Source organism: Oncorhynchus kisutch, unplaced genomic scaffold (genome assembly GCF_002021735.2).
Source record: "Oncorhynchus kisutch isolate 150728-3 unplaced genomic scaffold, Okis_V2 Okis01b-Okis20b_hom, whole genome shotgun sequence".
NCBI lineage: Eukaryota > Metazoa > Chordata > Actinopteri > Salmoniformes > Salmonidae > Oncorhynchus > Oncorhynchus kisutch.
In genome coordinates this window covers 3,014,501-3,039,365 of record NW_022261978.1, presented here as the reverse complement: position 1 = coordinate 3,039,365, position 24,865 = coordinate 3,014,501, and the positions used below count along the sequence as shown (strand labels likewise).

At 44.7% G+C, this 24,865-nt stretch overlaps 2 protein-coding genes and 1 long non-coding RNA gene across 15 annotated transcripts; all 3 read left to right on the top strand.

Annotated features, from left to right (window-relative positions):
* Window positions 1–438: 438 nt before the first annotated feature.
* LOC116358817 (Fc receptor-like protein 5) lies at window positions 439–2,982 on the top strand. Its single transcript, XM_031811050.1, has 5 exons — window positions 439–522; window positions 729–755; window positions 1,245–1,526; window positions 1,873–2,184; window positions 2,714–2,982. Exons 1-5 carry the CDS (start codon window positions 483–485, stop codon window positions 2,980–2,982), a joined length of 930 nt encoding a protein of 309 aa, XP_031666910.1. The 5' UTR covers window positions 439–482.
* A 2,360-nt stretch (window positions 2,983–5,342) lies between these two features.
* LOC109884555 (uncharacterized) lies at window positions 5,343–9,466 on the top strand. 3 transcript variants are annotated; one of them, XR_004206483.1, is made up of 4 exons: window positions 5,343–5,391; window positions 5,641–5,764; window positions 6,411–6,737; window positions 8,531–9,466. It is a non-coding gene; the product is annotated as an uncharacterized LOC109884555 (long non-coding RNA). The 3 variants fall into 3 exon arrangements; XR_004206482.1 differs by lacking the exon at window positions 8,531–9,466 and adding an exon at window positions 8,492–8,515; XR_004206481.1 differs by lacking the exon at window positions 8,531–9,466 and adding an exon at window positions 7,953–8,471 and having other exon boundaries at window positions 6,411–7,331.
* A 2,946-nt stretch (window positions 9,467–12,412) lies between these two features.
* LOC116352832 (peroxidasin homolog) lies at window positions 12,413–24,800 on the top strand. Of its 11 annotated transcripts, none has more exons than XR_004206563.1 (14): window positions 12,415–12,676; window positions 12,756–12,782; window positions 12,885–13,056; window positions 14,035–14,210; window positions 16,613–16,799; window positions 17,075–17,181; window positions 19,151–19,423; window positions 20,904–21,194; window positions 21,878–21,979; window positions 22,702–22,732; window positions 22,830–22,907; window positions 23,135–23,200; window positions 23,692–23,865; window positions 24,339–24,800. XR_004206563.1 is itself a non-coding variant. In XM_031811500.1 (13 exons), the coding sequence occupies exons 1-13, from the start codon at window positions 12,640–12,642 to the stop codon at window positions 23,779–23,781; spliced, it is 1,599 nt and encodes a 532-aa protein (XP_031667360.1). In that variant the 5' UTR covers window positions 12,417–12,639; the 3' UTR covers window positions 23,782–24,160. The 11 variants fall into 11 exon arrangements, 5 of the variants coding, with proteins under 5 accessions (XP_031667363.1, XP_031667362.1, XP_031667364.1 ...); XR_004206561.1 differs by having other exon boundaries at window positions 12,416–12,676; window positions 22,830–22,869; XR_004206564.1 differs by lacking the exon at window positions 24,339–24,800 and having other exon boundaries at window positions 12,414–12,676; window positions 20,904–21,177; window positions 22,830–22,869; window positions 23,692–24,160.
* The last annotated feature ends 65 nt before the right edge of the window (window positions 24,801–24,865 follow it).

The following is a 24,865-nucleotide window of genomic DNA, read 5'->3' as shown; positions in this document are numbered from 1 at the left end:
TAGTAGGTTAGTAGTCATAGTGTTGTCTAGATGGACAGTATAGTTGTAGTAGGTTTAGTCATAGTGTTGTCTAGATGGACAGTATAGTTGTAGTAGGTTAGTAGTCATAGTGTTCTCTAGATGACAGTATGTTGTAGTAGGTTGTAGTCATAGTGTTGTCTAGATGGACAGTATAGTTGTAGTAGGTTAGTAGTCATAGTGTTGTCTAGATGGACAGTAAAGTTGAAAGTTTTTGATGAGAGACGCACATACTCAGTTATCTCCCTCTAGCATGTGGTGGACCCATGCAACAACCCGACACCACCACACACACACACACAAAACACCACACACCCCACACACCCCACACACACACACACCCCCACACACACACACACACACACCACACACACCACACACACACACACACACACACCACACCACACACATGACACTTATCACTTATACAGACAGCATGCTACGGATGAACACTGAGCCTGAGTATGAAGAAAAAACGAGAATTATGTTTATTGCCTGTTTTAGGTGAGTCAGTGAAACAATTTTGTATTCATTTTTTTTCAACAAAGTTATACCCTGTCCCCAGATCTGCTTGTGGCTCTTACCGACTCCATTGCTGTCATTGTCAAAGCCATGATGGCAATGCCATAGGAGACTAGGACCCAGGCTAACAGAGTAAAGTTGACAAGTGTCCTGTACTAAGGTATTTCTGTTGGTTTGTTCTCTTCCAGTTGTGGCCTGTCTAGTGTCCATAATGGGTATGTATTCATATTGTTCCGGGTTTCTGTTTTCCAATTACATTCAATTAAAAGTTGCATCTCACCAAATGACTCTTATCACAGTCTATTATATCCTCCATATGGTTGAATGAGAAAATGTCCCATTGTGAGTTTCACAGCCACACTAAACTCTCCAACTGCTTGACAGCAATGTTCTAAAGATCCTAAACAAATGTAAAACCATGTTTCAGAGCTCTGGGCTGAAGTTTCCTCTAGGTACAGATCTAGGATCTGCTTCCCCAACCCTACCCTTAGCCATTAAGGACATACAAAACTGACCCGAGATCAGCATCTTGAGGCTACTTCAAATCAAATCAAATCAAATGTATTTATATAGCCCTTCGTACATCAGCTGATATCTCAAAGTGCTGTACAGAAACCCAGCCTAAAACCCCAAACAGCAAGCAATGCAGGTGTAGAAGCACGGTGGCTAGGAAAAACTCCCTTCAACCTACTCCCTCTCTGCAGGTGGTTCATCTCTCTCTAGCCCTATTCTGATTGGTCCAGACAAGGCCTACCTGAACTCCAAGGTAGTGTTCCAATGTAGGTCACCTGGGTCTCCTCCACCAAACACATATGAGCTCCTGAAGGACGGCAACCACCTGGTCGCCACGAGCAACGACCTCCAAGACGACCAATCGGCTACGTTCTTCCTGAAGATCTCTGTGACGTCAGAAGGATCGTACCACTGCAGGGTGACGGCAGGTGGGAACATGGGCCTCAGTGGAACAGTCCGCCTGCAAGTAGTGAGTGAGTAGAAGGTGTGTGTGTGTGTGTGTGTGTGTGTGTGTGTGTGTGTGTGTGTGTGTGTGTGTGTGTGTGTGTGTGTGTGTGTGTGTGTGTGTGTGTGTGTGTGTGTGTGTGTGTGTCTGTGTGTGTGTGTGTGTCTGTGTGTGTGTGTGTGTGGTAGAGCTGTTTCAGTGGAATCGATCATTTCACAGCTAAATGCTTTCACCCATCCCCTTCGTCCATCCTCCTCTCCTCCATCCTCCTCTCCTCCATCCTCCTCTCCTCCATCCTCCTCTCTTCTCCTCTCATCCTCCTCTCCTCCATCCTCCTCTCCTCCTCTCCTCTCCTCTCCTCCACCCCACCTCAGTCCCTGTCTCAGGCACTATGGTGACCTCTGACCCTGATCCTCCCATTCTCTACGAGGGGTTGAGGCTCACTCTCACCTGTGATGTCACCAAGGGCTCCCACCTCTCCTACACCTGGTTCTACAACAGACAGGAAGTGACATCATCTCCAACCTCACCTTTGACCCCGCTTCTGCTTTGGCCGGTGGGGAACACGCTGGTGGTGGAGAGGGTCACAGCAAAGCATGCTGGGAATTATTCGTGCATTGCCGGGACCAGGATGCAGACCAACAGCAGGTTCTCCAGCAGCAGAGAGGTCACGGTTAGGGTCAAAGGTACAACTGCAGAGGTTAAAAGTCGAAGGTTAAGTCACAACCACAACCGTACTGGACCTGGGGAATGGCGATCACAGAGACTATTTACACAGAGAACCTATAACATGTCAAACGTTCTGCTCCCATTTAACCCTGTCTCTTCCTTTCCCTTTATCTCCCTCCTTTCTCTCTGCCCTCCTTTCTCTCTGCCCTCCTTTCTCTCTGCCCTCCTTTCTCTCTTCCTTTCCCTTTCTCTCCCTCCTTTCTCTCTGCCCTCCTTTCTCTCTGCCCTCCTTTCTCTCTGCCGTCCTTTCTCTCTGCCCTCCTTTCTCTCTGCCGTCCTTTCTCTCTGCCCTCCTTTCTCTCTGCCCTCCTTTCTCTCTGCCCTCCTTTCTCTCTCTCTCTTCCTTTCCCTTTCTCACCCTCCTTTCTCTCTCCCCCCTATTTCTGTCCCCCTCTGTCTCTTTCCTTCTTTCTCTCTCTCTCTCTCTCTCTCTCTCTCTCTCTCTCTCTCTCTCTCTCTCTCTCTTTATCTCTCTCTCTCCCTCAGCCTATCTCTCCGTACCCCAGATATCCTTCACCATCTCCAAAGAGGGTTCGAGTTTCTGCGGCAATGTGACCTGCATGTCATCAAGGGGAACCCCTCCCGTGACCTTCTACCTCTTCCTTGACGACAAGGAGGTGGGTTCCGACGTGGCAACGGAGTCGCTGGTTGCCTGGTTCCCTGTTGCCATGGTTCCCGGGCGTGACATGGGCACGGTGCGGTGTACAGTGGAGAGTGATGCACAGAGACTGACCAGCAGACCCTCACTCTGGTAGTGGGTACGGGCTAAACCTATGTGTGTGTGTGTATGTGTGTATTGTAGTATTCTATGTGTTTCCTGCATGTGTTTTATGTCATGATAGCTGTATGAGTGTTGACTGTGGCCATCCCTCCCTCGCTCTCCCCCCCCTCCCATCCCTTCCTCCTTCTCATTCCTCTCTCTCTCTCCCCCCTTCCCACCCCTTCCTCCTTCTCATTCCTCTCTCCTCTCCCCCCTTCGCATCCCTTCCTCCTTCGCATTCCTCTCTCCCCCCTTCCCATCCCTTCCTCCTTCTCATTCCTTCCTCTCTCCCCCCCTCCCATCCTCCTTCCATCCCTTCCTCCTTCTCATTCCTCTCTCTCTCCCCCCTTCCCATCCCTTCCTCCTTCTCATTCCTCTCCTCTCCCCCCCTTCCCATCCCTTCCTCCTACTCATTCCTCTCTCTCTCCCCCTTCCCATCCCTTCCTCCTTCTCATTCCTCTCCTCCTCCCCCTCTCTCCTCCCCCCCCTTCCCCATCCCTTCCGCCTTCGCATCCCTTCCTCCTTCTCATTCCTCTCGCGCTCCCCCTTCCCATCCCTTCCTCTCTCTTCCATCCTCTCTCTCCACCTTCCCATCCCTTCCTCCTTCCCTCCGCCGCCTCTACCCCTTCCCATCCCTTCCTCCTTCTCATTCCTCCCTCCCTCCGCCTCTTCCCCTTCCTCCTTCGCATCCCTTCCTTCCTCCTTCTCATTCCTCCCTCCCTCCCCCTTCCCATCCCTTCCTCCTTCTCATTCCTCCCTCCCTCCCTCCGCCTCTTCACCTTACTCCTTCGCATCCCTTCCTTCCTCCTTCTCATTCCTCCATCCCTTCCTCCTTCGCATCCCTTCCTCCCCCTTCCCATCCCTTCCTCCTTCTCATTCATCTCTTTCCCCCCTTCCCATCCCTTCCTCCTTCTCATTCATCTCTTCCCCTTCCCATCCCTTCCTCCTTCTCATTCCTCTCTTTCCCCTTCCCATCCCTTCCTCCTTTCTCATTCCTCTCTTCCCCTTCCCATCCCTTCCTCCTTCTCATTCCTCTCTTCCCCTTCCCATCCCTTCCCTCCTTCTCATTCCTCTCTTACCCTTCCCATCCCTTCCTCCTTCTCCTTCCTCTCTCTCCCCCCCTTCCCATCCTTCCTCCTTCTCATTCCTTCCCTCCCTCCCCCCCTTCCCATCCCTTCCTCTCTCTTCCTCTCCTCCCTCCCTCCAGTCCCAGTAGGAGGCTCACCAAGGTGGATGTGGAGTACCTTTACAGGGTTGATTCCAAGATGGCCGCCGCTCGTCTCCAATGCCTCCTGAGCCTCGGGACATTCCCTTTCTTCTCCTGGTCCCTCAACGGCTCCCTCCTCCTTCACCCCTCCGAGGGAGACTCCTCTCACCCCTCTCACGCCCTGGCGGACGGAGGGCGCACCCTATTCCTCACCGAGATCACCCTAGAGGACTCTGGGTATTATCGGTGCAGGGCAAGGGACAGTTATGACGTAACGTCCGCTTGGGTGGAAAGCCAACCTGTCCTTGTGCAGGTCACAGGTGAGTTAGGATGTGTCCCAAATGAGGGAGAATTAGTCACCCATAGGCCATAGTCAAAAGTAGTGCGCCAAATGGGGAATAGGGTTCCATTTGGGAAGCACCCTAAATGATAACAATTTGTTTAACTGTATTAACTTTATGCATGCTAACGAGTCGACAGGTGAGTTAGGTTGAAACTTTACAGGTGAGTTAGGTTGAAACTTTACAGGTGAGTTAGGTTGAAACTTTACAGGTGAGTTGGGTTGAAACTTTACAGGTGAGTTAGGTTGAAACTTTACAGGTGAATTAGGTTGAAACTTTACAGGTGAGTTAGGTTGAAACTTTACAGGGGAGTTGGGTTGAAACTTTACAGGTGAGTTAGGTGAAACTTTACAGGTAAATTAGGTTGAAACTTTACAGGGGAGTTAGGTTGAAACTTTACAGGTGAATTAGGTTGAAACTTTACAGGTGAGTTAGGTTGAAACTTTACAGGGGAGTTAGGTTGAAACTTTACAGGTGAGTTAGGTTGAAACTTTACAGGTGAGTTGGTTGTGGTGACCTCTCTCTCTCCCGTCTCATCTCTGTCCATACAGAAGTTGCCACGACAACCATAGAGGTCATGGCCATAGTATTCTGCTGTTCCTCATGCTGACCCTGGCAGGGGGTGTGGCCTGTGTGATGTGGATGCTCAACCGCCAACGAGTGGGTGTGTGTTCAGAATATGGTCATTGTTCTTAAATGTGTCACTCTCAGTCTTTCATTCTCTCTCTCTCTCTCTCTCTGTCTCCTCTCGATTCTCTCTCTCTCATCTCTCTCTCTCCTCTCTCTCTCTCTCTCTCTCTCTCTCTCCTCTCTCAGACGTTGTGGCAAGCAGCGAGCAGAGAGCGAGAGCAGCAAAGTGAGTCCTGTATTTATTTTAGTCTATTGTAGGCCTACAGTGTTTTGAAACTATCCAGTTTAATTCAACCCAACTATGATCCCTTCCAAAACCTCCTTGTACTGTCTCAGATTAGTGTCCTTGCCCTTACAAACATCTCTCTCTCTCTTTCTCTCTCTCTTTCTGTCTGTCTCTCTCTCTTTTTCTGTCTGTCTGCCTGTCTGTCTCTCTCTCTCTCGCTCTCTGTCTCTTTAATGTCTCCCCCTTCAGTGAAAGACGATTCAGCGAACATTTCTGCATCATTCCAGATCCACTTCCTCTGTCTGACATCACTACCAGGTCAGGGGTCAAGCAAGTGGACACTTCCTGTGTTGACAGTGACGTTGAGAATCAGGTAGAGTTGATGACGCATTTAAAACAACTGAGAGCTAGGAAATCAGAACTCTGAAATCTCTGACTTCCGACTTCATTGCATTCAAAACAACTGGGAGCTCGGAACTCAGAACTCTGAAATCTCCGACTTCATTATATTTAAAACAACTGAGAGCTCGGAACTCAGAACTCTGAAATCTCCGACTTCATTACATTTAAAACAACTGAGAGCTCGGGAACTCAGAACTCTGAAATCTCCGACTTCCGACTTCATTACATTCAAAACAACTGGGAGCTCGGAACTCAGAACTCTGAAATCTCCGACTTCGTTACATTCAAAACAACCGGGAACCCGGAAGAAAACGAGCTCTATTTGAAAAGTATATTTGAAAGGTCATCCAACACCAAATTCCATCTCGGGAACTCTGGCCTCTTTCTTGTGCTCCGACTTTCCGACCTGAAGATAACTGACGTCATGATTTGACCTCATATTTTTCAGGGTTCCCAGTTGTTTTGAATGCAGCAATAGTACAGCCAATATACTACTGATATTAGGTGCATGATTTTGAATCTAGACTCCAGAATAATCCAGTGCAGAACAAAGACACTGACAAATGTCCATAAAGTATATCACTTTTTTGTGTATATAACTGTTCTTTCTCTTTCAGACCCTTGAGATCACAATATAACCGACGTGATGAAATAAAACCCAACCTAAGACCGACGAGTTCCTCACAAAATAATCCTTCAATGTCATTTTATCCAACAAACTATTATAACATTTTTTTCAAACACTTCATCCCATTTTTCAGATTGAAGTGTTATATTTTCAAAACTCTCACAACAAAACTCAAAACTCCTATTGATTGCAGTACTCGCGGGGGTAATACACTCGACCACTGCTACTCTAACTTCCGTGATCCATACAAAGCCGTTCCCCGCCACCCCTTCGGCAAATCCGACCACGGCGCCATCTTGCTCCTACCGTCTTATAGGTAGAAACTCAAACAGGATGTACCAGTGACTAGAACCATTCAACGCTGGTCTGACCAATCGGAATCCATTCTTCAAGATTGTTTGATCACGCAGACTGGGATGTGTTCCGGTCAGCCTCAGAGAACAACATCGATCTATACGCTGACTCTGTGAGTGAGTTTATAAGGAAGTGCATTGGAGATGTTGTACCCACTGTGCCTATTAAAACCTTCCCTAACCAGAAACCGTGGATGGATAGCGGCATTCGTGCAAAACTGAAAGCGCGAACCACCACATTTAACCACAGAAAGAGGTCTGGGAATAAGACTGAATATGAAGAATGTAGTTATTCCCTCCGCAAGGCAATCAAACGAGCGAAATGCCGGTACAGGGACGAAGATGAGTTGCAATTCAACGGCTCAGACATAAGACGTGTGTGGCAGGGCCTACAGGAAATCAAGGACTACAAAAAGAAAACCAGCTCTGTCACGGACACCGACGTCATTCTTCCAGACAAACTAAACACCTTCTTTGCCCGCTTTGAGGATATACAGTGCCAACGTTGAAGCCCGCTATCAAGGACTGAGCCCGCCCTTTCCTTCTCGGTGGCCGACGTGAGTAAAACATTTAAACGTGTTAACCCTGTTGGCCCAGACGGCATCCTTAGCCACGTCCTCAGAGCATGTGTCCTCAGAGCATGTGTCCTCAGAGCATGTGTCCTCAGAGCATGTGTCCTCAGGGCACGTGTCCTCAGAGCACATGTCCTCAGAGCATGTGTCCTCAGAGCATGTGTCCTCAGAGCATGTGTCCTCAGAGCATGTGTCCTCAGAGCATGTGTCCTCAGGGCACGTGTCCTCAGAGCACGTGTCCTCAGAGCACGTGTCCTCAGAGCATATGTCCTCAGAGCATGTGTCCTCAGAGCATGTGTCCTCAGAGCATGTGTCCTCAGGGCACGTGTCCTCAGAGCATGTGTCCTCAGAGCATGTGTCCTCAGAGCATGTGTCCTCAGAGCATGTGTCCTCAGAGCATGTATCCTCAGGGCACGTGTCCTCAGAGCATGTGTCCTCAGAGCATGTGTCCTCAGAGCATGTGTCCTCAGAGCATGTGTCCTCAGAGCACGTGTCCTCAGAGCACGTGTCCTCAGAGCACGTGTCCTCAGAGCACGTGTCCTCAGAGCATGCGCAGACTAGCTGGCTGGTGTGTTTACTGACATATTCAATTGCTCCCTGTCCCAGTCTGCTGTCCCCACATGCTTCAAGATGGCCACCATTGTTCCTGTGCCCAAGAAGGCAAAGATAACTGAACTAAATGACTACTGCTCCGTAGCACTTACTTCTGTCATCATGACGTGCTGAGAGACTAGTCAAGGATCATATCACCTCCACCTTACCTGTCACCCTAGACCCAATTCAGTTTGCATACCACCCCAATAGGTCCACAGACGATGCAATCGCCATCACACTGCACACTGCCCTGTCCCATCTGAACAAGAGGAACACCTATGTAAGAATGCTGTTCATTGACTACAGCTCAGCATTCAACACCATAGAACCATTCAAGCTCATCATCTCTGCCGCTCGGCTATCGCTCATCCACATATTTATATGTGCATATTCTCATTCAACCCTTTTTTGTATTAGGTAGTTGTTTGGGAATTGTTAGATTACTTGTTAGATATTACTGCACAAGCATTTCGCATTAACATCTGCTAACCATGTGTATGTGACCAATAAAATTGGATTTGATTTATACAGTACATGTGTCAGTCTTACAGTTTCATTCTCCTTGTACAGTACATGTGTCAGTCTTACAGTTTCATTCTCCTTGTACAGTACATATGTCAGTCTTACAGTTTCATTATCCTTGTACAGTACATATGTCAGTTTTACAGTTTCATTATCCTTGTACAGTACATATGTCAGTCTTAATGTTTCATTATCCTTGTAGTACATATGTCAGTCTTAATGTTTCATTATCCTTGTACAGTACATGTGTCAGTCTTACAGTTTCATTATCCTTGTACAGTACATGTGTCAGTCTTACAGTTTCATTATCCTTGTACAGTACATATGTCAGTCTTAATGTTTCATTCTCCTTGTACAGTACATATGTACAACACAGGTATAAATATATTGTAATGTACAACACAGGTATATATTGTAATGTACAACCCAGGTATATATTGTAATGTACAACCCAGGTATATATTGTAATGTACAACCCAGGTATAAATATATTGTAATGTACAACCCAGGTATATATTGTAATGTACAACCCAGGTATTTCAGCAGTGCATTGTACAGCACAGTGTAATTCCGAATGGAAGCACTTTCAGTGACTCTCCACGTTGTCCAATTGAAGCACCCTGTATTTACAGACACATACATATAGTATTTGATTTTAAATTCCAACATAAATTGATGTGAATTGATACATTTATGTACATTCATTTTACAGTGTTCAGCAGTTGAAACTATATAGGTAAGCTAAGCACGTCTCCATTTTGGTTCAGCAGTTATAAAACTATATAGGTAAGCTAAGCACGTCTCCATTTTGGTTCAGTAGTTATAAAACTATTTAGGTAAGCTAAGCACTTCTCCATTTTGGTTCAGTAGTTATGAAACTATACAGGTAAGCTAAGCACTTCTCCATTTTGGTTCAGCAGTTATGAAACTATATAGGTAAGCTAAGCACTACTCCATTTTGGTTCAGTAGTTATAAAACTATATAGGTAAGCTAAGCACGTCTCCATTTTGGTTCAGTAGTTATAAAACTATATAGGTAAGCTAAGCACGTCTCCATTTTGGTTCAGCAGTTATGAAACTATATAGGTAAGCTAAGCACGTCTCCATTTTGGTTCAGTAGTTATAAAACTATATAGGTAAGCTAAGCACTACTCCATTTTGGTTCAGTAGTTATGAAACTACATAGGTAAGCTAAGCACGTCTCCATTTTGGTTCAGTAGTTATGAAACTACATAGGTAAGCTAAGCACTACTCCATTTTGGTTCAGTAGTTATGAAACTATGTAGGTAAGCTAAGCACGTCTCCATTTTGGTTCAGCAGTTATGAAACTATATAGGTAAGCTAAGCACTACTCCATTTTGGTTCAGTAGTTATAAAACTATATAGGTAAGCTAAGCACGTCTCCATTTTGGTTCAGTAGTTATGAAACTATATAGGTAAGCTAAGCACGTCTCCATTTTGGTTCAGCAGTTATAAAACTATATAGGTAAGCTAAGCACGTCTCCATTTTGGTTCAGCAGTTATGAAACTATACAGGTAAGCTAAGCACTACTCCATTTTGGTTCAGCAGTTATGAAACTATATAGGTAAGCTAAGCACTACTCCATTTTGGTTCAGTAGTTATAAAACTATATAGGTAAGCTAAGCACGTCTCCATTTTGGTTCAGCAGTTATGAAACTATATAGGTAAGCTAAGCACGTCTCCATTTTGGTTCAGTAGTTATGAAACTATATAGGTAAGCTAAGCACGTCTCCATTTTGGTTCAGCAGTTATAAAACTATGTAGGTAAGCTAAGCACTACTCCATTTTGGTTCAGTAGTTATGAAACTATATAGGTAAGCTAAGCACGTCTCCATTTTGGTTCAGCAGTTATAAAACTATATAGGTAAGCTAAGCACTACTCCATTTTGGTTCAGTAGTTATGAAACTATACAGGTAAGCTAAGCACGTCTCCATTTTGGTTCAGTAGTTATGAAACTATACAGGTAAGCTAAGCACTACTCCATTTTGGTTCAGTAGTTATGAAACTATATAGGTAAGCTAAGCACGTCTCCATTTTGGTTCAGCAGTTATGAAACTATATAGGTAAGCTAAGCACTTCTCCATTTTGGTTCAGTAGTTATGAAACTATATAGGTAAGCTAAGCACGTCTCCATTTTGGTTCAGCAGTTATGAAACTATATAGGTAAGCTAAGCACGTCTCCATTTTGGTTCAGCAGTTATGAAACTATATAGGTAAGCTAAGCACGTCTCCATTTTGGTTCAGTAGTTATGAAACTATATAGGTAAGCTAAGCACTACTCCATTTTGGTTCAGTAGTTATGAAACTATATAGGTAAGCTAAGCACTACTCCATTTTGGTTCAGCAGTTATGAAACTATATAGGTAAGCTAAGCACTACTCCATTTTGGTTCAGCAGTTATGAAACTATGTAGGTAAGCTAAGCACTACTCCATTTTGGTTCAGCAGTTATGAAACTATATAGGTAAGCTAAGCACTACTCCATTTTGGTTCAGTAGTTATGAAACTATATAGGTAAGCTAAGCACTACTCCATTTTGGTTCAGCAGTTATGAAACTATATAGGTAAGCTAAGCACTACTCCATTTTGGTTCAGTAGTTATAAAACTATATAGGTAAGCTAAGCACTACTCCATTTTGGTTCAGCAGTTATAAAACTATATAGGTAAGCTAAGCACTACTCCATTTTGGTTCAGTAGTTATAAAACTATATAGGTAAGCTAAGCACTACTCCATTTTGGTTCAGCAGTTATGAAACTATATAGGTAAGCTAAGCACTACTCCATTTTGGTTCAGTAGTTATAAAACTATGTAGGTAAGCTAAGCACTACTCCATTTTGGTTCAGCAGTTATAAAACTATATAGGTAAGCTAAGCACTACTCCATTTTGGTTCAGTAGTTATCCGTTTTGAGCTGTTTGATTAAGCGATAGACAAATGTATTGTTGACAAGTGACAAGAAAATCATATCAAAAGTAAAGTGAATATTGCATTTTGAAAGGCAGATACTGGAATACTTGAATATGTGTGCAAATTGAAAGAGTGATTTGGTGCAGTGAACACGTGACTGTGAATTTGTTGTAGTACTCAGTCAGAGTTTTGACCACGTGACGTTTTGATGATCTGTTTAGAGTCTAAGAGTTGTGAAGATGCACCACATACTTGTGAAAATGCACCACATACTTGTGAAAATGCACCACATACTTGTGAAGATGCACCACATACTTGTGAAGATGCACCAAAGTGAAGAAAATGAAGACTGTAAATTGTCTTTTCGAATGTTTTATGACTTTTAATGGAGGATTTGTTGTCAATACTGAAACAATACAAAATGTAATGCTACATCTCATGTGTTAATAAAGACATGTGAAGCATGTTGTGTTTTTGTGGAACTGCTGTTGGAGAGAGGGGGTATAAGGGAGGGGCACGGTGTATAGTACTATCAGTTCTGTGTTGGAGAGAGGGGGTATAAGGGAGGGGCACGGTGTATAGTACTATCAGTTCTGTGCACGTGTGTGTGTGTCTGGTGTGTGTGTGTGTGTGTCTGGTGTGTGTGTGTGCGTCTGGTGTGTGTGTGTGTGTGTGTGTGTGTGTGTGTGTGTGTGTGTGTGTGTGTGTGTGTGTGTGTGTGTGTGTGTGTGTGTGTGTGTGTGTGTGTGTGTGTGTGTGTGTGTGTGTGTGTGTGTGTCTGGTGTGTGTCTGGTGTGTGTGTGTGTCTGGTGTGTGTGTGTGTGTGTGTGTGTGTGTGTGTGTGTGTGTGTGTGTGTGTGTGTGTGTGTGTGTGTGTGTGTGTGTGTGTGTGTGTGTGTGTGTGTGTGTGTGTGTGTGTCTCTGCTGGGTGTGTATGGAGTGTGTGTCTGGTGTGTGTAGTGGGGCGTGTAGGTTACTAGGTCCTAACCTTTCTTTCTGTTATTTTTATCGGCCCCCACATTCTGCTCTCTCTCGCTCTATCTCTCTGTCTCCACCATTCATTCACTCTCACCACCCTCCATAACCACTAACCCCTCCAACCACTAACTGCAGTACACACACACACAACAAATGTAAACACATTCAAACCTTTACACACACACGGATGCAAGTCCATATCTGCTTCTTCAGTCAAAAACAAACTTCCAGTCAAATTGGGTTTTGTGGATACGGAGGAAGGAGAGAAGATGACTACGCTCAGAACAACAGTAGTAGTTTTACTGGGTGAGTCCTGCGGTACTTATGGCTTTCAGATGATTCTTTTATAGAACACCAACAGTCTTCTTTTTCTTCTTCTCTGAAGGTTTCTACACCTTCTGCCAGGAGACAAGTAAGTTTTGTGCCAATTTCATAGTTGTGCGTGTGCGTGTGTGTGTGTATGTTTCTGAGTGTGTCTGACTGTGTTGTGTACCCCCTGTTCCCCCCGTCCCAGGAGCCTCAGTCCAAGGAGCCTCAGTCCCAGGAGCCTCAGTCCCAGGAGCCTCAGTCCTAGGCAGACCGTTGCTGTACGGCCCCTCAACAGCCCTAGAGAAGACTGTAGAAGAATTCCAGTGTGAAGTTCTGCGTTACCCTAAAGACGAGTCCATCCTCTACCAGCTATTCAGGTGGGTGTTGCTGTATTGTAGGGAATTCAGGGGTAGCCCTGACCGAGACTCAAACAACTGTCAACCCAAAACCTTAGTTGTTACGCCAAAAGATCCTTTTCCGAACCTCTTGACCAGCTTGCTAAGTGTTTGGTTAAGATTGCTACAATATCTACCTCAAGACCCTAAGTACTGTAGATCTGAAAGGAGGTGTTGTCAATATGAATGTATCAGTAGGCAAGTAGGCTAATCAATCCAATGCAGTGCCTAGGGGGTAGGGTTCTAGGGGTAAATTTGAAACTCACATGAGTCAAGACCTTAAAGAAGCACAATGCAGAAATCGCTCCGCCATTTCCTGGTTGTTAAAATTCGAATAGTTTGCCTAATTTCAGTTTATGTGACAAAACCAGCATGTATAGTGTAGAGAATCATTGTAGCCTAAACCGCGGTGAAGGATCTTTTCCATAACCAGTATAGTATTTTCAGCTGTTGGAAGTTGGTGTACAAAACTGAAAGTAAAAGATGCATAAACAAAACTTACGAACGGGAAGCATAGAAATAGCACACATAGAACAGATCTACCGCTTCTGAGACAGGCTTTTAATGAGGATTACAGATCTATAACTCACATTTCTATGTGCATTTGGTTGGGTCACGCCTCAAAAAGTTACATATTGCAGCTTTAAGTTTCTACAGAGCCAATGTCAATAGAATGCCATGTAAACAACACAATAAAATATACATTTTACCACTGTTACAGTGCCTTGCGAAAGTATTCGGCCCCCTTGAACTTTGCGACCTTTTGCCACATTTCAGGCTTCAAACATAAAGATATAAAACTGTATTTTTTTGTGAAGAATCAACAACAAGTGGGACACAATCATGAAGTGGAACGACATTTATTGGATATTTCAAACTTTTTTAACAAATCAAAAACGGAAAAATTGGGCATGCAAATTTTTTTTTCATGTATCCAATCCATTACTTATCTGTCCTCAGGGAAGGTGACCGGTCCAAGGCCTTAGGCTTCTACAGTGCTCTGTCTGGTGAGATGGCCAATTTCCCTCTGTACATCACTGCTTCCTATGAGGGCTACATGGTGTGTGTAGCCAGCGTCCAGAACAACACAGTAATACACCCCACCGTCAGTCCAAGACATCACCTCAGAGTAGTCGGTGAGTCGTAGACCCTGTATTAACACTTCTGTTTTGTCCTGGAAGAATGGCGCCAGAGGGGATGGCCGCCATTTTACGGGCTCCTAACCAGTTGTGTGTTTTTCGCATTGTTTGTAACTTATTTTGTACATAATGTTGATGCTACTGTCTCTTATGACCAAAAATAGCTTCTGGATATAAGAACAGTGATTATAAGAACAGTGACCTCAAACTGGACAAAGATTATTTTCTCTAATGAGTCTGAAGCGAAAGATATAATGTTTCTCCCAGACAAGGCTCAAATCCCCTTCATTCGCAGGAAGAAAATAAGGAAATACAGGGGGCGGAGATCAGGGTCCGATCAGAGAATTTGTCGGTGACCCGCCTCTACCATCTGTTCTATTAGCCAACGTGCAATCACTGGAGTATAAACTGGAAAAGCTCCGTTTGAGACTATCCTTCCAATGAGACATTAAAAACATGTTTCACTAAGAATGACGACACGGATAATATACAGTTGTCTTGGTTTTTCGTGCATCGGCAGGACAGAACAGCTACGTCTGGTAAGACGAGGGGTGGGGGTGTGTGTCTATTTGTCAATAACAGCTGGGGCGCGATGTCTAATATTAAGGTAACCTCACTGTATTGCTGGAGTAGAGTACCTCATGATACACTGTAGACCACACCATCTACCAAGAGAGTTTTCAGCTATATTTTTCGTAGACGTCTATTTACCACCACAAACTGACGCTGGCACTAAGACCGCACTCAGCGAGCTGTATAAGGCCACTCAGCGAGCTGTATAAGGCCACTCAGCGAGCTGTATAAGTCCACTCAGCGAGCTGTATAAGGCCACTCAGCGAGCTGTATAAGGCCACTCAGAGAGCTGTATAAGGCCATTCAACGAGCTGTATAAGGCCACTCAGCGAGCTGTATAAGGCCACTCAGCGAGCTGTATAAGGCCACTCAGCGAGCTGTGAAGTGGCGCTCCTAGCGGCCGGGGATTTTAACAGACAATTAAATCCCTTTTACATCATTTCTGCCAGCATGTCACATGTGCAACCAGAGGGAAAAAACTCTAGACCACAGACTGTCCTTAATAGGCTGAGAGAGGCTGGACTGAGGGCTTGTAGGCCTGTTGTAAGGCAGGTCCTCACCAGACATCACCGGCAACAACATCGCCTATGGGCACAAACCCACCGTCGCTGGACCAGACAGGACTGGCAAAAAGTGCTCTTCACTGACGAGACGCGGTTTTGTCTCCCCGGGGGTGATCGTCGGATTCGTGTTTATTGTCGAAGGAATGAGAGTTACACCGAGGCCTGTACTCTGGAGTGGGATCGATTTGGAGGTGGAGGGTCCGTCATGGTCTGGGGCGGTGTGTCACAGCATCATCGAACTGAGCTTGTTGTCATTGCAGGCAATCTCAAAGCTGTGCGTTACAGGGAAGACATCCTCCTCCCTCATGTGGTACCCTTCCTGCAGGCTCATCCTGACATGACCCCCCCAGCATGACAATGCCACCAGCCATACTGCTCGTTCTGTGCATGATTTCCTGCAAGACAGGAATGTCAGTGTTCTGCCATGGCCAGCGAAGAGCCCAGATCGCCATCCCATTGAGCACGTCTGGGACCTGTTGGATCGGAGGGTGAGGGCTAGGGCCATTCCCCCCAGAAATATCCGGGAACTTGCAGGTGCCTTGGTGGAAGAGTGGGGTAACATCTCACAGTAAGACCTAGCAAATCTGGTGCAGTCCATGAGGAGGAGATGCACTGCAGTATTTAATGCAGCTGGTGGCCACACCAGATACTGACTGTTACTTTTGATTTTGACCCCCTCTTTGTTCAGGGACACATTATTCCATTTCTGTTAGTCACATGTCTGTGGAACTTGTTCAGTTTATGTCTCAGTTGTTGAACCTTATGTTCATACAAATATTTACACATGTTTAGTTTGCTGAAAATAAACGCAGTTGACAGAGAGGACGTTTCTTTCTTTGCTGCATTTACAATGTCTTCATAGAACTAGAATGTACTCATAGAACTAGAATGTACTCATAGAACTAGAATGTACTCATAGAACTAGAATGTACTCATAGAACTAGAATGTACTCATAGAACTAGAATGTACTCATAGAACTAGAATGTACTCATAGAACTAGAATGTACTCATAGAACTAGAATGTACTCATAGAACTAGAATGTACTCATAGAACTAGAATGTCCTCAGATAAATTAAAATGTACTCATAGAACTAGAATGTACTCATAGAATTTGAATGTCTTTATACAATTACAATGTCTTAATAGAACTAAAATGTTTTCACAGATCTAAAATGCCCTCCTAGAATTAGAACACAACATTATCAGTTTCTATGGTGCTAAGAATGGTTCTACTGCATGGTTGTATTGTGTTCTCCCACAGACCCAGTCAACGGTGCAGAGGTTGTAGTCCAATCAGGGTCTGTGGAGTTCTACGAAGGGAAGCCACTGTCCCTACGTTGTAACATCGCCAAAGGGAACCACGTCTCCTACCAGTGGCTGGTGGATGGGAAGCCCCTCCCCCTGTCTCCTTTACACAATCAGACACAGGAACAACTCTTCATCTACAGGTACTGTATTGTGGATGGTCCGTTATTACTGGTCTGTGTGGTCTGTCTGTCTTGTGTTTGTCTTTCAGAGGTTCATTTTTGCCCACTTGAAGATGCATCTTAGATCAGGGGTGCATTGGATATGCAAACAACTGAAGAGAACTGATATATTTATTGACAAATACACCATTCCAGTCACATAGATCTTCGTCAATTTTTTATTATTTAACTTCTTATATGTGAAAACTCACTGGAAATATTGTTGCCGATATCTGTATTTGTATGCACTACTACAGGATGGTGCCCCAGGACAGCGGGGAGTACACCTGTGTTGCTACCAACCAACTCAACATCACCAAGGTCTACTCCTCCTGGAGCACTGCCAAGGTCATCAAGGTCAAAGGTCAGAGGTCAGGGGTCATTTGTATCATATAATTATGGAGTAGGGTGAAGTTGCCCCTAGATGCTGATCTTGAGTCAGTTTTGCATTTTCCACATTAATGCTTAAGGCTTGGGGGAGGGGAAGCTGATCCTAAATCTATACCTAGGGTGTACTCATAGAGATAGATAGAGGGCACTAGTGCCACAAAAAAAAATGTTTTAACACGGGTAGCAACATAGAGGGATTTCACCATTTTGAATTAGTCAACTGGGTGGGACTTCCTATGGGTTAAGGAAGGATCACATAATTCCATCCTGGTCATCAGGAGGGAACAGCCAATGAATTATGCTTGTGAACAAACATTCCATAACTGCAGGTGACAGTAAATCACCAACCTTGGCTTTATATCTGTTCAAACAACACACTCTAGGTGGCGGTATGCACCATTTCAGTTTGTTTACCAACTCGTAGAATTAGTAGAGGAAGAAAATGGACTACTTCAAAATGGAGATGCTCTCAATGGTGCTGCCCATGCTCTCACAGATGTCATAATGGGACAGATACAAAGAAGAGTCCTCTATAATTTTTTATGGCAGTGGTTCTCAACCTTCCTGGTTACTTTACCACTAACTGAATTTAGCTCTGCCCGTAGTACCCCTCATGTGCATTTTACCAGCAGGCCTGCGGTCTCATCAGACTTCTCAAGTACCCCCTGTGGGTAGGCCAAGTACCCCCAGCGGTCCTAGTACCCCTGGTTGGGAACCACTGTTCTATGGGGAAACTTCACCCTGGATCTAGAATAAGGGTGGCATGAGCAGACCAACTGGCACGTGTCCTCACTGACATTTTCAACCTCTCCCTGACCTAGTCTGTAATACCTACATGTTTCCAGTACAAAAAAGTAAGCACTCAGTATGGTAAGTTGCTCTGGATAAGAACCTCTGCTAAATGACAAAAAATGTAAACATAGACTGACCAGGTGAATCCAGGTGAAAGCTATGATCCCTTATTGATGTCACCTGTTAAATCCACTTCAATCAGTGTAGATGAAGGGGAGGAGACAGGTTAAAAATTAAGGGGAGGAGTCAGGTTAAAGATGAAGGGAAGGAGACAGGTTAAAGATGAAGGGGAGGAGACAGGTTAAAGATGAAGGGAAGGAGACAGGTTAAAGATGAAGGGGAGGAGACAGGTTAAAGATGAAGGGGAGGAGACAGGTTAAAGATGAAGGGGAGGAGACAGGTTAAAGATGAAGGGGAGGAGACGGGTTAAAGACCCCCTTTCTGAAGTTGATGTTTTTATTGAAGAACACAGACGCAAAACATTCTACCCTGTTATTTCCCTTCAGAATGTGTTTACCTAAGTATAGAGGCAGGTAGCCTAGTGGTTAGAGTGTAGAGGAGGCAGGTAGCCTAGTGGTTAGAGTGTAGAGGAGGCAGGTAGCCTAGTGGTTAGAGTGTAGAGGAGGCAGGTAGCCTAGTGGTTAGAGTGTAGAGGAGGCAGGTAGCCTAGTTGTTAGAGTGTTGGACCAGTAACAGAAAGGTCACTGGTTTGAATCTCTGAGCCGACTGGGTCAAAAATCTGTCTGTGCCCTTGAGCAAGGCACTTAACCCTAAATGCTCCTGTTAGTTGCTCTGGATAAGAGTGTCTGCTGAAATGTAAAATGATAGCCAGTATGCACATATCTAAGTCTTACCAAACTGTATTTTTCTCTGTTAGAAAAGAGGTGTTTCCCTGAAGGGGGTTGTTTTCCTCCAAGTTGCCCTATCTCTCTTGTCTAGGGCAGGAGTTTTCCCTGGTCAGGTCCAGCGGTCAGGAAAACTCCACACTGCGTATTTCTCAAAGCTCCTGACAGCTGAAGTGGATTCTGTCATAAGTCTGTCACATGTTCATAGTGAAGTGAAGTCAGTGGGTTGTATTCAATCAAACCCTGTATTCAGATGATATCTTGTTCAAAACTCTCTCTCTCCATCCATCCTCTCCTCTCTTTCAGAGCTCGTGTCTGAACCAGACCTCCTCTTCCTGGTACTGAAGGAAAGAGACGGGACCTACTTTGCCCTCGTCACGTGTCAATCACTCACGGGGTCTCCGCCCATCACCTTCTCCCTCTACAGCAGGTCAGAGTTCATTAGCACAGAGACGGTTGACGAGCGATCCGCCACGTTCTCTATTCCAGTGGTTCTAGATCTCCACATGGGCTTTCTACAGTGTCAGGCGCAGAACGGAGACAGGGTGGTGTACGGTCAGTGGACGGCCATGCACGTTGGTAAGTCTGTCTGTCTCGCTGTCTGTCTGTCTCTTTGTCCGACAGTCTGTTTCAAGCAAATTATTTTACCTATAGTTCTGTTCTCAGCACTCAAGACCCACTGGACTTATCACCCACTGGACTTATCACCCACTGGACGTATCACCCACTGGACTTATCACCCCTGGACTTATCACCACTAGACTTATCACCACTAGACTTATCGCCCACTGGACTTATCGCCACTAGACTTATCACCACTGGACTTATCACCACTTGACCTATCACCCACTGGACTTATCACCCACTGGACTTATCACCCCTGGACTTATCACCACTTGACTTATCACCACTAGACGTATCACCCACTGGACTTATCACCCACCAGACTTATCACCCACTGGACTTATTCCCCACTGGACTTATCACCCACTGGACTTATCACACACTAGACTTATCACCCACTGGACTTATCACCCACTGGACTTATCACCCACTAGACTTATCACCCACTGGACTTATCACCCGCTGGACTTATCACCCACTAGACTTATCACCCACTGTACCTATCACCCGCTGGACTTATCACCCACTAGACTTATCACCCACTGGACTTATCACCCACTGGACTTATCACCCACTAGACTTATCACCCACTGGACTTATCACCCGCTGGACTTATCACCCACTAGACTTAACACCCACTGTACTTATCACCCGCTGGACTTATCACCCACTAGACTTATCACCCACTAGACTTATCACCCACTGTACTTATCACCCACTAGACCTATCACCCACTGCACTTATCACCCACTGGACTTATCACCACTAGACTTATCACCACTAGATGTATCACCCACTGGACTTATCACCCACCAGACTTATCACCCACTGGACTTATTCCCCACTGGACTTATCACCCACTGGACTTATCACCCACTAGACTTATCACCCACTGGACTTATCACCCGCTGGACTTATCGCCCACTAGACTTATCACCCACTGTACTTATCACCCACTAGACCTATCACCCACTGCACTTATCACCCACTGGACTTATCACCCCTGGACTTATCACCACTAGACTTATCACCACTAGACGTATCACCCACTGGACTTATCACCCACCAGACGTATCACCCACTGGACTTATTCCCCACTGGACTTATCACCCACTGGACTTATCACACACTAGACTTATCACCCACTGGACTTATCACCCACTGGACTTATCACCCACTGGACTTATCACCCACTAGACTTATTACCCACTGTACTTATCACCCACTAGACTTATCACCCACTAGACTTATCACCCACTGTACTTATACATTCTCATACATTGAAACTCATCATTTCATGTTTGCATCCCAAATGGCATCCTTTTCCCCTACAGAGTGAAAATGTTTTTGCTCTGGTCAAAAGTAGTGCACAAAAGTAGTGCACTATGTGGGGAATAGGGTGCCATTTGTGTCGCTGAGTATATCCCCCCCCCAGTTCCAGTAGGTGGAGCTGTGACGATGCACTACGACAACGACGTGGGAGAAAAGTTCTCCATTGTGGGCCTGAGGTTCTACTGTTCCGTGGAGAGGGGAACCTTTCCCCAGTACCGCTGGTTCCTCAACGGAACTGTTCTAGAAGGCCGTGGAGAGTTCTACTGGGTGGAGCAATCCATTTTGTTGTTATCTGTGGGGAGGAGCAGTGCCGGAACGTACCATTGTGAGGTGTCTGACAGCTTTGATGGCACTACGGTGATCAGCAGTGAGGCGAGGTACATCGATAAAGAAGGTTTGGTCTGAGATTAGTCTTTGCTTTTTCTTAAATATATTTTGATTGGATAGAGAGAGATAGCTGACAGAGCAGTGGGCCAGATTCAAACCCATGCTGGCAGCGGTACATAGAGGCCAGATTCAAACCCATGCTGGCAGCGGTACATTGTACAAATGCTCCAGACACAGAGGCTTAGACCACTGGACCATCCCAGGCATGACAGTCCTTGTGTGGGTAGAATGTGTCATGTTAACCTCACTCCTCTCTCCTCTCCATCCCAGGCATGACAGTCCTTGTGTGGGTAGAATGTGTCATGTTAACCTCACTCCTCTCTCCTCTCCATCCCAGGCATGACAGTCCTTGTGTAGGCAGAATGTGTAATGTTAACCTCACTCCTCTCTCCTCTCCATCCCAGGCATGACAGTCCTTGTGTAGGCAGAATGTGTAATGTTAACCTCACTCCTCTCTCCTCTCCATCCCAGGCATGACAGTCCTTGTGTAGGCAGAATGTGTAATGTTAACCTCACTCCTCTCTCCTCTCCATCCCAGGCATGACAGTCCTTGTTTGACTGAGTGTGTGTGAATCTTACAGACACATGGCTCTACATAAGGTCAATGGGTTGTATGTAGTTCAATCAAAGCCTGTATTTAGATGTTTGAAGTTGTTTTTGTTTGTTTACCTCTTCTTCTTCCTCTGCCAGTGTTGAACCACCTCCCTACCACGGTGGTGGCTGTTGTGTTCGGCTGTTTCCTCTTCCTAGTTACCTTGGTGACCACCTGTTGTTTCATTGGTCTGCTGTACCGTGAGTGTACACTACTTATTCTCCACTCTCTCGCTCCTCTCTCTCTTTTCAGTTTGTCTCTCACACTCCTCTCTCTCTTTCAGTTTGTCTCTCTGTCTCTCTCTCTTCAGTTTGTCTCTCACACTCCTCTCTCTTTTCAGTTTGTCTCTCTGTCTCTCTCTCTTTTCAGTTTGTCTCTCTGTCTCTCTCTCTCCTCTCTCTTTTCAGTTTGTCTCTCTGTCTCTCTCTCTTTTCAGTTTGTCTCTCTGTCTCTCTCTCTTTTCAGTTTGTCTCTCTCTCTCTTTTCAGTTTCTCGCTGTCTCTCTCTCTCTTCAGTTTGTCTCGCTGTCTCTCTCTCTTTCAGTTTGTCTCTCTGTCTCTCTCTCTTTTCAGTTTGTCTCTCTGTCTCTCTCTCTCCTCTCTCTTTTCAGTTTGTCTCTCTGTCTCTCTCTCTTTTCAGTTTGTCTCTCTGTCTCTCTCTCTTTTCAGTTTGTCTCTCTGTCTCTCTCTCTTTTCAGTTTGTCTCGCTGTCTCTCTCTCTTTTCAGTTTGTCTCGCTGTCTCTCTCTCTTTTCAGTTTGTCTCGCTGTCTCTCTCTCCTCACTCTTTTCAGTTTGTCTCTGTCTCTCTCTCCTCTCTCTCTTTCAGTTTGTCTCTCACTCCTCTCTCTCTCTTTTCAGTTTGTCTCTGTCTCTCTCTCTTTTCAGTTTGTCTCTCTAACCCTGTTGCCTGTTTTCCCCACAGAGAAAAGACAGTGTCTTGTTGAAAAGTCTATGTAAGTGAATTTACTTCCCATAACAACCTCAGCCCTGAGATCTCACCTGTTTCCCAGTGGCCAGATATTCATCCCCGTATTCCTCCATCTCCTACAGGCTGGATCTCAAGTTGGGTCTGGAGATGCACAACATAATGGTGACTGATGATGATGATGAAGAGTTCCTTGCATTATGGTGGCCGAGAATGATAAAAAAGTTATTGTGTGTGTGTGTGTGTGTGTGTGTGTGTGTGTGTGTGTGTGTGTGTGTGTGTGTGTGTGTGTGTGTGTGTGTGTGTGTGTGTGTGTGTGTGTGTGTGTGTGTGTGTGTGTGTGGAAAGATAATAAGTACATACTTCACATTCAAGTTCATTTCGAACTTCCCCACAGAGTGTAACATATTCCCCTTTTCTCCCGACGAAGGATGAAGAGGAATACATGGAGGATGACGGAGTGGTGAGAGCAGCCAGGATCGTTGACTCAGATCAGGTAATGTAGCCTCAATCAATCAATGAATCAACTAACTGATCATTCAATCAATCAACTAACCCATCAATCAATCAACCAATCAATCAACTAACTGGTCAATCAATCAATTAATCACCTAACTGATCAATCAATCAATTAATCAACTAACTGATCAATCAATCAACTAACCCATCAATCAATCAACCAATCAATCAACTAACTGATCAATCAATCAATTAATCAACTAACTGATCAATCAATCAATTAATCAACTAACTGATCAATCAATTAATCAACTAACTGATCAATCAATCAATCAATCAATTAATCAACTAACTGATCAATCAATCAATCAATTAATCAACTAACTGATCAATCAATCAATTAATCAGCTAACCCATCAATCAATCAACCAATCAATCTATTAATCCATCCATCCACCATGAATCAGTTAACCAATTAATCAATCAATAAATGAACCAATCAATCAGACTGACGTCACTGATCCACAGGAGGAAGTAGAATCGACAGACGAGTGGCTGCAGCTACTCCAGGAACTGAAGAACACCTTGGAGGATGAAATTCCACAAAATAACTTTTGAATTCTACAACCATCTAAAAAGAAGCGATTCCTACACATTCCATCACAAAGCCCTCCCCTACAGAGAGATGAACCCAGAGCAGAGGTACCTCAGCCAGCTGGTTCTGGGGCTCTGTTCACAAACACAAACAGACTCCACAGAGTCCCAGAACAGCAACACAATTAGACCCAACCAAGTTATGAGGAAGCAAAAAGATAACTATGTGACATACTGGAAATAATCACCCCAAAAAACTGAGCAAACTAGAATGCTATTTGGCCCTAAACAGAGAGTACACAGTGGCAGATTACCTGACCACTGTGACTGACCCAAAATGATGTACAGACTCAGTGAGCATAGCCTTGCTATTGAGAAAGGTAGGCAGGCAGACCTGGCTCTCGAGAGAAGACAGGCTATGTGCACACTGCCCACAAAATGAGGTGGAAACTGAGCTGCACTTCCTAACCTCCTGCCAAATGTATGACCATATTAGAGACACGTATTTCCCTCAGATTACACAGATCCACAAAGAATTTGAAAACAAAAAAAAACCATTAATAAACTCCCATATCTTCTAGGTGAAATACCAGTGTGTGATCACAGCAGCAGGATGTGTGGCCCGTTGCCATGAGAAAAGGGCAGCCAGTGGAGCACAAACAACATTGTAAATACAACCTGTACTTGTGTTCATTTATCTTCCCCTACTATTCGTACTACAACTATTTGCACGTTGCTAAAACATTGTACATAGCTGATAATATAACACTTGAAATGTATTTTTCAAACCTTTGTGACTGCAATGTTTACTGTTCATTTCTAATAGTTTTTTATTCATATTGTTTTGTCTTCTCGCTTTTGTTTGTTGTTTATATCACTTGCTTTGGCAATGTAAACACATGTATTCCATGCAAATAAAATTGAAACGGAATTAATGAGAGAGAGAGAGAGACAACTGAATACAATGAACAATTAGGGAGATGTACATTGCTACAAGACAGACAAATGAAATATATTTTTGTTGAATAAAAGTGGATAGATAATTATGACTTCTTCTGTCTGCTACGTCACAAAGAGAACCATATGACCATGTTTATGACCAAGTGAG